Source organism: Pecten maximus, chromosome 10 (assembly GCF_902652985.1).
Source record: "Pecten maximus chromosome 10, xPecMax1.1, whole genome shotgun sequence".
NCBI lineage: Eukaryota > Metazoa > Mollusca > Bivalvia > Pectinida > Pectinidae > Pecten > Pecten maximus.
The window spans coordinates 36,735,058-36,747,219 of NC_047024.1; the positions used below are offsets into that span (position 1 = coordinate 36,735,058).

General features: G+C 40.4%; 1 protein-coding gene across 1 annotated transcript; it reads left to right on the forward strand.

Annotated features, from left to right (window-relative positions):
* Positions 1 to 8,892: 8,892 nt before the first annotated feature.
* On the forward strand, positions 8,893 to 9,864 carry LOC117336666. Its single transcript, XM_033897275.1, has one exon. The coding sequence runs from the start codon at positions 8,893 to 8,895 to the stop codon at positions 9,862 to 9,864; it is 972 nt and encodes a 323-aa protein (XP_033753166.1).
* Positions 9,865 to 12,162: the final 2,298 nt, after the last annotated feature.

Below are 12,162 nucleotides of genomic sequence, written 5' to 3' on the forward strand. Positions count from 1 at the left end.
CTTATTTGAAAAAGATTCATTTTGTTCAGTCTGATTTGTGTAATTTCTGCTTCATAGAAAAAGAAACAATACAGCATGTACTTTGGGAATGTAATAAAGTCCAAAATTTAATTATGGCTTTCCAAATTTGGTTGCAAGCTACTTGTAATGAGACATTTAATGTATGTAAAAAAGATTTCATTTTTGGTAAAATAGCACAAAACCCACACCAAAATAACAGAGCAGAAAATATTATAATACTAAATATGAAGCACTATATTTATTGTCAAAAGTGTTTAGGTAAAGCTCTGTACTTACCCACTCTAATTAGTAACCTTAAAACTTCATATAACATCGAGAGATACTTAGCAAAAAAATGTGACAAGGAAGCTACTTTTATTGAGGATTTCAGTGCTTACCATTCAGCTTTTAGAAAATAAATATAACCATTACATTAAGGTAGTGTCTTTCATTATGAAATAGATTTCAATTTACCAACGTAATTAATTTTTATATTTTTTCAATTTGCTTGTGTTTTTGTTGGACTCGTTTCTTTTCCATTAAATGTTTTTATTAGCAATAGTCAGTTATTTTTTTGTCACCCTTTCAGAAATTGCCTTTGCTTTCGTCGGAAATCTCGTTCCCTCTTCTCTTCTTCCTTTTATGTTTCCTTTATCTCTTATCTTTGTATTTCCTTTTCAAAATCAGCTTCTACTTTTTATCCAAACTATCCCCCAATCCCATTTTTCAATTAGCTCCAGGCAATATATTCATTGGTTGATTGTTTTCAATTCTACATACACTATACTGCCCAATAATTAAGAATGTAATAGTAGATTATAATAGATTTAAAATACACCAAAAATGTAGGAAGAGAGTATTGATGTATATGTTTGTCTGGAACTAATAAAAAAAAAAAAAAAAAAAAATACAAAGAGTCGCGCGACTCCGCCCATTTCGACCTCGAAACCTAAGACATTTCTATGTTCGGGATAAATTTCAATGTGATGATAGGCTAACTTTAAATCAAAAGTGAACAAAAAATCGCCTTGATGAAACAAATCTCGAGCAACCCTCGTATCCTCGTATTTAAATTTGAACTTGTGGAGAAACACATTTATGTGGCGACAATCTAAGACAAGACGCGGTTTACCTGCCCGGTTGTACGCTACTGTCAGAGGATTGACAACACGTGGCTGAACTTTGACCTCAGATATACAGCCAATGCTCAGTAAATTCTCAACCTCCGTGTTAACAAACTGAAGAATGTCACGAGCAGACTTATTGTTTCTCAAACGAACATTTGGAGGGATTTCTTTAAAAGGCAACTTATAACCGTCGGCTATTACCGATAAAACACTATCGCTGGCGCCAGTACCTTTCCAATAAGCTAAACACTTATTCAATCTACCAAACGGCGAAATCGCCCTTTTTACTCTAACCGCCGAGACGGTAGAAATATCGTTAAGCTCAACATGCTTAGTATCAAAAATACTAATTATCTTTTGACCGTTGCTGGGTCCAACAGCTGACATGGCTGGGCACTCTGACCTCCAATGTCCGGCCCTTCCACAACCATAGCACACCCCAGGCCTAGGGGTCCTGACGGGGATCACTTTGTCCGATTGTCCTGAGTGTTCAGCTGGGGTTGAGTAGGTACTACGTTGGTAAGGCGAATATCGAGATCTCCATTTAGTAGATTTTTGCTTAGCCGCCTTGATTTTACGGTCCGCTCTTGACCGGGCCCGGTCCATCCGTTTCTCGTCGTCCGAGTCCGAGGCGAGGGGATTAGAAATATACTTCTCGACGGCTTTCCATCCAGCCTCCGACGTGTCGGCCAGTTTGATAAGCTTTTGCCGATGATTAATCAAGTCCATACCTTCGGCAATAAGGGATATGGTGGCCTGAGGGTCGTGTAGAGATATTTCATCAGCTTCTTGTAACTTAGAAGCGACATTCCGGTTGAACTTGAATTGCTCTTCGCAGCTCTTTTTAGTGAATTTATGATTGTCCACACCGATAATGTCCTGTCGTATTTGCGCTCGCTGAACATTGGAAATGTCAACCTGTTTTGCATGGATTTTGGCCTCTAATTCACCCAACTTCTCTGACATTAATACGTCCAAACGAGAGAACAACGCTGATTGTGCCTCATCGACAGTAGATTGTATATGTCTGTTAATTCCTGGATCCATGATGTTCTAGAGTACATGTATATAGGAGCGAATTTAGCTGTGTCCGCCCTGCTGAGATGGCAGCTAGAAAATGACCTCACGACCACGTGTACCCGGGTATGTACACGTGTACCCGTTCCCGCGGAGCGTGCGCCTAGCACGAGTAATACGATGTCGTTAAAGACAAATTATTCCCGCTATACTGACGAAACGCGGGAATATTTAATTACCATTTTATCGCCTGCTTAAGTCATTTGTTACAGACAACAGTAATTATATGATTGCAAGAATATATTTAGTAGTATGTTATTATCCATATTGACGTCAGCGGCCATATTTCGATGTATGAATATAAACTTTATCGAGTTTACAACAATAAAGACTAAAACTAATCATGCCTCTTGACCAGGATGGAAGCATGCGGAGGAAACAGGAATACCGAAATAATACCAGCTGTTTCGGAGTGATAAGCGTCCTGTGTAAATCTATATTAAATCCGGATTAAGCCTCTACCTAATATAAAGCTACATTCTTAAAATGAAGATGTTGTGCAATTGTATCAACAATTTGAAATATTCTATCCAAATATGTTACAGAAAATTATTAAATACAGAAAAAAGGAAAGGAATTCAATTAATGTTTTGTGTCTCTTTATCAGCATCACAATTTTACTTATTTGCTAAAAGGAATAAAACAGCTTCAACCTCCAGCTCTGATACAAGTTTTACAGGCATTGATAAATCTGCTACCACAAATAAAAATTCCAAAGCTAACAGAGTTCTCAAACGTGCGAAACCCTCAGTCAACCAAGCAACGCTAGATACTTTCAAAATGGACGCGCAATTAAAAAAATTCAGTACCAACATGATGGCAAATTTTAAAGTCTTGGAGGATAAAATGAATGATATCACTGAAAAACTCTCAGATATGGTGACATCAGAGAGTATGAATAAACAATTTAAAACCATGGCAACAAAAACGGATCTAGAAACTGTAAAAAAAGATATCATTGAAGAGCTGAACTCGAAAGTTGAAAAACTCGAAAACCGGGTATTAACACTTGAAATATCCAATGACGCAATGTTAAAACGTATTGAATTCCTAGAGAAAAAAGTACAGAAAAATGAAGAAGCGGTGGCAGAAGTTGGATTTATAACAGAAAAAGCCCACTATGACATCAATGAACTAGAACAATATACCAGGAAATCGAGTGTTCGAGTATTCGGCCTAGCGGACGAGCAAAATGAAGATATAGAAAAAAACATGTGTGAAAGTTCATCGTTTTCTAAAAACCAAGCTGGAAATGGACTTAGAGAACTCCGATATCGATGTGTCTCACAGGCTAGGAAAGTACAAACCTGACAAAGCTAGACCTGTCATCGTGAAGTTCATGTGTCGACGGAAAAATATTGAATGCATAAAGAAGCGCTACAAGCTAAAAGGACGCGGTGTCGTAATTAGAGATGGTCTCTCGCGCGAAAACCAGTATATGATGGACAGTCTCTCTTTCGAGGATCGTGTCAGTGACAAATGGTCTGATAATGGTAAAATGTACGTAAGACTATCGGCAGACAAGAAGGTCCATAGAGTATACCCAGGCATAGACTTGGATGGACTTGTGCATAAGTCACATCCGTAACTTTTGTGTCACTAATGTAAAATAAAACAAGAGACAAAAAGCTGATGACTATACTTTATTACATTTTTACTAGTGAAATATCAAAAATTATTCATTCTGTAAAAGGGATATTTTTCACTAGTGAAGAATATCATGAAAAATATCATTTTTGCTGATTTGACCAATCAAATTCAAGATTAGAAAATACCAAAATAATTGACCAATCAGAAAGCCTGACATATATGTCAGCACCTGGACAGGAGAAACTACTGTTTTTGTTTAAAATTATCGCTGTAGTCCTAGTTAGCATACGGGGTAGGGTTTTCGTTGATAAAAAATGTAATAAACAGAATATCTAACAGTGTATTCAGTAATACCAAATATATTTCACTCGTGTGGCTAATATTTTGATATTTTTCACTCGTGCAAAATATCAAAATATTAGCCCCACTCGTGAAATATATTTGGTATTACTGAATACACTGTTAGATATCCTCTATGTATGCATATAATGATGCGTATACTACTGATTTGTGTTTCTGTTCATCATTTGTAATATTCTGAGTTGCCTACTACATACGAAAATTTCAAATACAAAATATAAGTTGCTTCGCCAAAAAATAGTTGAATTCAAAGAAAATCATATATCACAAAGGGAGAAAGTATTACTAGTTATATATAATTCGTTGTTTAAAAGTATTAAGTATTGCAACAGGCTATATCCCCAATTTGGTTCGATTGCGCCTAAAATATTATCTGTACCTCTTTTTGTATTTCAATTTTTTGTATTAAGCTCTTAAGTGTGCTGTATAAAAAAACGGTAGACCAATCATCGGTTAATTGTACTGGTATTAAGACTAAATATGCGAAATTGTATTTCTCTATCAATCGCATATCATACATATACATGTGTTACATTTGTATATGCCATATATATATATATATATACGTGCATAAATTGTATATACAATGATTTATATACAAGGTCATGACCTCACAACATGGTGTCGCTATGAGTACTTTAAAGCTTCTTGTTGATCAACTTACTAAATCACTAAATGTTTCAATATTACATATATTTAGTATGTGCATATAAAAGTATGATTGAATTTGGACAGAATACGGGCTTGTTCAAAAGTCCTCATCTTGAGTTATGTATTACTTAATTCATGATCAATTACATGTTCAATAATCATTAATGTATTATGTTAAATAGAACGTGTTAAAATTTATATAAAATACACGAAGTTTGACTGTCTTGATCATCTTCGTAAATCACTAAATATTTTCAATATTACATATATTTATTTTTGTACATGTAAAAAATGATTGAATTTATACAGATTACGGGCTTGTTCAAAAGTCCTTATCTTGAGTTATGTATTACTTCATGATCAATTACATGTTCAATAATGTATTCAGTTAAATAGAACGTCTTAAAATCTATTTAGATACATGTGGCTTAATTGTCTTAGCGCATTTAAAAGCTTCATACAACAATGTGCATTGTATAGCGTACAATTAAGTATTTTGAGATAGCTACGTATACGTACTTTTCAGTACATTTGTATGTTAAAAATGTATTTTTTCACGTACAAATTCATATAGACATATCTGTATAGATTATATTAACAGGTTGGTCATTTACGCAATTGATTTGTGCTGTGCATCTTAAATCGCTTGAAGTTATCTTAATTATTAAGATCTAGTTCCATTTCCGTATAAATTAGATCCCATTTATTTATTCATTTACATATTTGTAAGGGGAGATAACCCTAGTAAAAATAACAACCATTATATCTCATCAAACGCACCCTTGAATCAAAGTCACCTACGTGTTTGTAGATAAAAGCGAAAGTGTATCTTGTATACATGTGAATCAGACGATAAGGTGGGTTGTAGTTCCATGAACTCTTTGTATTATATTTTCATATGTGTTTGTATGTTCCATTTATGTTCAGGTCCAGACCCCAAGCTATATGTTGCAAGCCAAGGACTGTATATACGATCGTTATTTATATTACATAATGCAAGGTCTAACTATTGTAGTGAAACTGGGACTAGTCCGCCAGAGTTGTCTACCTTGTCGGGATTCCGTAGTCATTCGGGCAACTCCGGGTTTCTCCGTGGTTCTGACAGGAAGGCGACGAGTTTTGTGATACCAGCCACCCGAACCAGACGTGCTCGTCTTTACTGAGATATATTCATTGTGAACCATATCTGCTTACCAGTCTACTTAGACCATTTGGTGAGTATATACTTATATTCAGTGACCATATATTGTGCGTGACAACACGTAAGTTTACTATATTTGGCGTCGTCGGCAAACTTTTCGGACCTACCACTTTTATTTGTGTGAGGTGTGAGAAGCACGTGCGTGTCACCGCCATATTTAAATGTTGTGTCGCTGAGTATTTTTCATGTAATTTTTGCACTGTGACCTGTTGGTTTATATTTTGTTGTCACTGTTATTTCTATTGAAAAAAACGGTGATATTGTCACAGTGATATATTGTCAAAACTCCAGTCATTACATTTAGTGACATATTTCTTGTATTTTGCGTGCAGATAATTGTTGTTTGCATGCGTTTTTTAATGTCTCGAGAATAACCTTGTTCAACTTCCGGTAAGTTTTTTCGACATTCTTGCTGTTGTCAATACTTGGCAGTCAATATTTTGTCGAATATTTATTGAGTTCTAGTTCATAACTTTTCTTGAGATATTTTTATATGTATTTATATTGCAATTTAAAATAACTGTGTATCCTGTATTACATTTTGTGTGTGTTTGAACTAACGTGTGTTCCTAGGTTACGTTTACTTAAGAATAACACGTATTCAATCATATTATAAATATGGCAGGAGTAGGGGAAGGTAAAGAAGCTAAAGGGCTAGTTAAAATTAACTTTGCCACGGAAAAAGAGCTTCGAACTCTCTCTGGGGTGGGAGAGAAAGTGGCAAAAAAGATAATAGATGCTAGAAATGTAGTGGGTAATATCACTAGGGAGAACCTAGGTGATATCAAAAATGTTAAAGCCCAGGAGTTAATGGACTTTTTGGACTTTGAGCCCAACCCAGATTACTTTATGGGAGAAGGGGATGAAGAGCACAAATTTCAACCAGAGACAGATACTAAGCCTGTAATGTAGCAATCAGATTCCGGCATGATCACAATGTATGCGAATGTTGTTGAACTGATTGATGCTAACAATCAGATTATGGAAGTACCTGTAACCCAGGAGCCTACTACTACAGGTATGTCCCTAGGTACTAGACCCAAAAGTCCTAGAGCCAGTTCTCGTGGTCAGTTTAGCCCATTTAAGGCTGCTGGACTGCCTATGGCTGGTGGGAATAACAGGGTAACCCCTCCTCCATTAGGGAGGCCCCCTGTCACACCAACATTAATGGGTAATACCATGTTTTCCTACTGGACCCAACACTGGTGACACTACTCCCATACCCACATCAGTGACAGCATACCAAGGTGCTGTACAGGGTTATGTACCACAGGTACAACCGTACCCATATAGCCAAGTCCCAACTGGCGCATATCCCCCAGCCCCTTATATGAATAATGGCATGTATGGTGGAATGCCTGGCCAGGCACCAATGTCAGGTCAGGTACCCCATCAGTATATGCCACCACCGCCTCCAGGTTACGGTTACGTGCCTGGATATCCATCCATGTATCCCTATGGAAACATGTATGGACAGTATGGATATAATCCATATGTCGGGTACCAAGTGTCACCACCACCTGGTTATCCATCAATGACACCCCAGGGACCTCAGGGGCAGTTTCAAGATTTTCAAGGTCAACCTCAAGTTTATCAAGGTCAACCCCAAGCTTATCCAGGTCGACCCCAAGGTCAACCCCAAGCTTATCCAGGTCAACCCCAAGGTCAACCCCAAGCTTATCCAGGTCAACCACAAGGTCAACCCCAAGCTTATCAAGGTCAACCTCAAGGTAGGCTACAAGATTACCAAGGTCAACCCCAAGGTCAGCCCCAAGGTTATCAAGGACAACCTCAAGGTCAGCTTCAGGATAACCAAGGTCAACCCCAGGGTCAGCTCCAAGGTTATCAGGGTCAACGTCAAGGTCGACCCCAAGGTCAGCTTCAAGGCCAGCCTCAGGGTCAACCTGCAGAGGGTACAAGCCGGACGTGGCGGAAACTATCGTCGGACTAATAATACCCTACCAAAAGGCTTAAAATTTGACGGTAAGGAGAACTGGATGGGTTTTAAGCACAAGTTCCTGAGGTACGCAGAAGTAAAAAACTGGACTCTCAACGAGATGAAAGACTGTTTATGTTGGACTCTCGAAGGGAAAGCCAGTGATTTGTATGCGACGACTGTGCAGAGGAATGTTGGCATTGGATTCAACGACCTTTTTCAGAGACTGGAGAAGAGGTTCGGTGGTATGTTGTTACCGGATACCGCCCAGGACAAGTTGGCCACGTCTCACCAAAAGGCCGGAGAAACCATTGCGGATTGGGCTGACAGGGTACTGCAGTTAGCTTTACATGCGTACCCTAACTTGCCTGAAGACTACATGCAGAAGCAAGCAGTCAAGAGAATTTGTAACGGGTGTGTGGACAAAGAAGCAGGCGAGTATGTCGCGAACTTGAATTTGGAATCAGTGGAGCTGGTGCTAGACAAGATAAAAAGTTATCAGTTTAATCACCAGACCATACATGACAAGAATTCCGCAAAGCGCGACATACGCGAAGTTTTGCTGTCCCATGACGCAGAAACCAGTGACAGCGATGAAGAGGAACCAGCTTAATGTGTGTTCCAAGGTCGTCGGGCTAGACAAACAAGCAAGTCTACAAATCCCTCAGTAGGCACCCGAATTGATAGCCTCGACGAGAGAATGGAGCGCATGCAGGCGGACCTCAAGGCATTGCTGCGCAATCTGGAATCCATAAAATCAGAACCCAGATCAGCCAGCCAGTCAGGTCAAAGGTCAAGGTCACCGTCGCCCAACAATGGACGGTGTTTCTATTGTGACGGGTTTGGACATATGGTCAGGGACTGTCCAAAGAAGAAAGACGCTAATAAGCCAGCGAAGCAAGTGTCTTTCTCAGAAGATTTAAACGGGCAGGGATCAGGCTAGAAGGCCAATGTCTGCTCCTAGGAGTAAAGATGGCCTAAAAGAAACGGAGCGTCCCTTAGTCATCCGACAGCTGGAGTCGTCATCGATGATTGAAATACCAGTATCAGTCCAAGGTAAGCAGATCAACGCGATTATTGTCACTGCGTCAGAGGTTACTTTGATCTCTGATAGGGTGTATCGGGCGTTAGAAACAAAACCCGGGATAAAAGCAGAGTTTACCTTGCGCGGTGCTGGTAGAGAAATGGAGATGATAGGGTATTTACTTGATACAACAAGTATAGACATTGATAGCTTGGAGTTTAAGGAAAATCTGTATGTCGCACTTATTGAGGATGATATGCTGATTGGACTAGACTTCATGACTAAACATAAGGCTACATTGAATATGAAGGAGAACTCCTTTCATATTCAGGATAAAGTGGTACCTTTTGAGCCAAAGACTGAGGCCTCTGTGCATGCTGTCTCCACTGTTAGGATCAGAACTGCCCGACGGGTTTCTGTACCTGCGAGATCAGTACTCCAGTTACAGTGTGTCCCAGACCAACCCCTTGAGGACAAGCCATACCTTATACAGCCGGAGGTTAGAACCATGTTTGCATGTCGTGTTTGTATCGAGGGTAAGCAGGTTCCAACAATGGCTTTTATCAACTTGTCTGACAGAAAAGTTACGCTTTTTAAGAATCAACGAGTTGGTACGGCGTATGAAGTAGATGAGATACTCCCCGAGGACGGAAATAAACCAGAAGCCACCTTTCGTACCCTACAAACCTCAATGAACGACAACTCGGAGATCCCAGAACACCTACAGGATCTATACCAGCGGTCATGCTTGGGACTTGACGAGTACCAACGTGCTGAATTAAAACAGTTATTGATAAGTTATGCCGATGTGTTCTCGTCACATGAGTTTGACATAGGTAATTTCAGAGCAATAGAGCATGCCATCGACACGGGTGATGCGCGCCCTATTAAGCAGTGATTCCGAAGGACCCCTAGCTGTATTGTGGGGGAGGAGGAGAAAAACTTGGAGAAAATGCTTAAGGCTGATGTGATCGAACCGTCCATGTCGGAATGGGCATCGTCTCCAGTGCTGGTACGAAAACGTGATGGAAGCGTGAGATGGTGTATAGATTATCGCGCCCTCAATAAGGACACAAAGAAGGATGTGTTTCCTTTACCCTTAGTGGAGGAGTGCATAGATACATTATCCGGCAACATGTGGTTCTCAAAGCTGGACGCCACCTGGGGCTATTGGCAGATTAAGGTCAAGGACGAGGACAAGTGTAAAACAGCCTTTACTACTAAGTATGGTCTTTACCAGTTCAAGAGAATGCCCTTTGGTCTAACCAACGCCCCGAGTACGTTCTGTAGAGTGATGAACCTGGTACTGAGAGGTCTACACTGGAACATTGTACTCGCTTTTCTGGATGATGTCCTAGTACGTGGTAGGAATTTTGAGGAGCATATGGACAACTTAGCCCAAATGTTCGAAAGGTTCCGTCAGTACGGGATCAAATTAAAAGCGAACAAATGTGATCTCTTCAAAACAGAAGTGGAGTACCTTGGCAGAGTAGTCGGACGCGAGGGAATGAAAGTAAGTGAAGGGTCAGTTGAGACTATGAGGAAGTGGCCAACCCCTAAGTGTACCAAAGATGTGGAACAATTCTGTGGGTTTGCTATTTATCACAGAAGTTTCATAAAGAACTTTGCTGAATTTTCTGTACCGTTGTACGCACTGACAGGGAAAAAAGTTCCATTGGGAAGCGGAGCAACAGGATGTCTTTGAGGAACTCAAGAAAGCTTTGTATAGCGCTCCTGTGTTGACGATCCCTACAATGGAAGACAAGTTTATTCTGGACACGGACGCGTCAGATTACGCGATTGGCGCCGAGTTATTACAGGTACAGAATGGAGAGGAGAGATTATCTCCTACTGTAGTTTTGCATTGAACAACGTAAATACTGTACGACGAGGAAAGAACTCCTTGCAGTTGTGAGATTCACGAGGCATTTTCGTCATCACCTGCCGGGTCGTCATTTTGAAGTGAGAACTGATCACAGCAGTCTCCAGTGGTTGATGAATTTCAAAAACCCTAACGGTCAACTCGTTCGTTGGCTGGAGGAGTTAAGTCAGTATTGGAGATTCATCATCGTCCTGGGGGTAAACATGTGAATGCTGACGCTTTGTCACGGCTGCAGGAGGAAGCTGATTGCCAGGAATTCCGACACAGTGTGTTGCTGGAAGATTTACCGTGTGGTGGGTGCACTTACTTTGCTAAGCGACACGAGGAATGGAGCAGCTTTATCAACTCAGTAGACGAAGCTGTATCTCTAGCTCATCTAACACCAACAGTCAGAGCCGTCGTCAGGGACTGGGGACAAGCCAGACTGGGTTAACGGCTACTCATGGCAGGAAGTTAGGAAAGCTCAACGGGAGGATCCGAATTTAAGCCTTGTATTTCCCTGGCTTGAGTCACGAGAAGCTCCTGCTGAGAATATCCTTATGTTGAGCAGCCGGGAATCAAAACACTACTGGCTAAACAAAGAATTATTCTCCTTGGATAAAGAAGGTGTTTTGTGGAAGCGGGACAGCAACTGTCTGGGCAAAAAACTGTTAGTGGTGCCCAAGAACTTGAGAAAGGACATACTGGTCCTATCCCATGACTTACCTTCCACTGGACATCAAGGTCAGGAGAGAACTATTGGACGCTGTAAGGAAAAGTTTTATTGGTTCATCATGTTGATGGACATCAAAAACGACGTTGCTACATGCTCAACTTGTAACAGGAACAAAAAACCAAATAGGAAAGCTAGAGGTAAGCTCACATCTTATCATGCTAGTGCCCCTATGGAGAGGGTTCACTTGGACTTTATGGGTCCGTTTCCTGTTTCAAGAAACAACAATACGTCCATCTTGATGATAGTGGACCAATTCACGAAATGGGTAGAGTGTATACCACTGCCTACCCAGACCGCAGAGGAAACGGCTAAGGCAGCAGTTAATCACTTTTTCTCAAGATTTGGCTTTCCTTTCCAAATATTCACTGATCGAGGGACCAATTTTGAAAGTCACCTATTCAAACAGCTCTGTGATAGGCTCCATATCAACAAAGCTCGGACAACACCTTTTAGACCCTCTTCCAACGGACAAGTGGAAAGGTTTAACCGAACGGTCATGGACGCAGTGCGATGTTTCACGAGTCAGTCTACTGGTCAATGGGACGAGTTCTTACCACAACTCGCCGGGGCTATAAGATCTGCCGTCAACCGTAGCACTG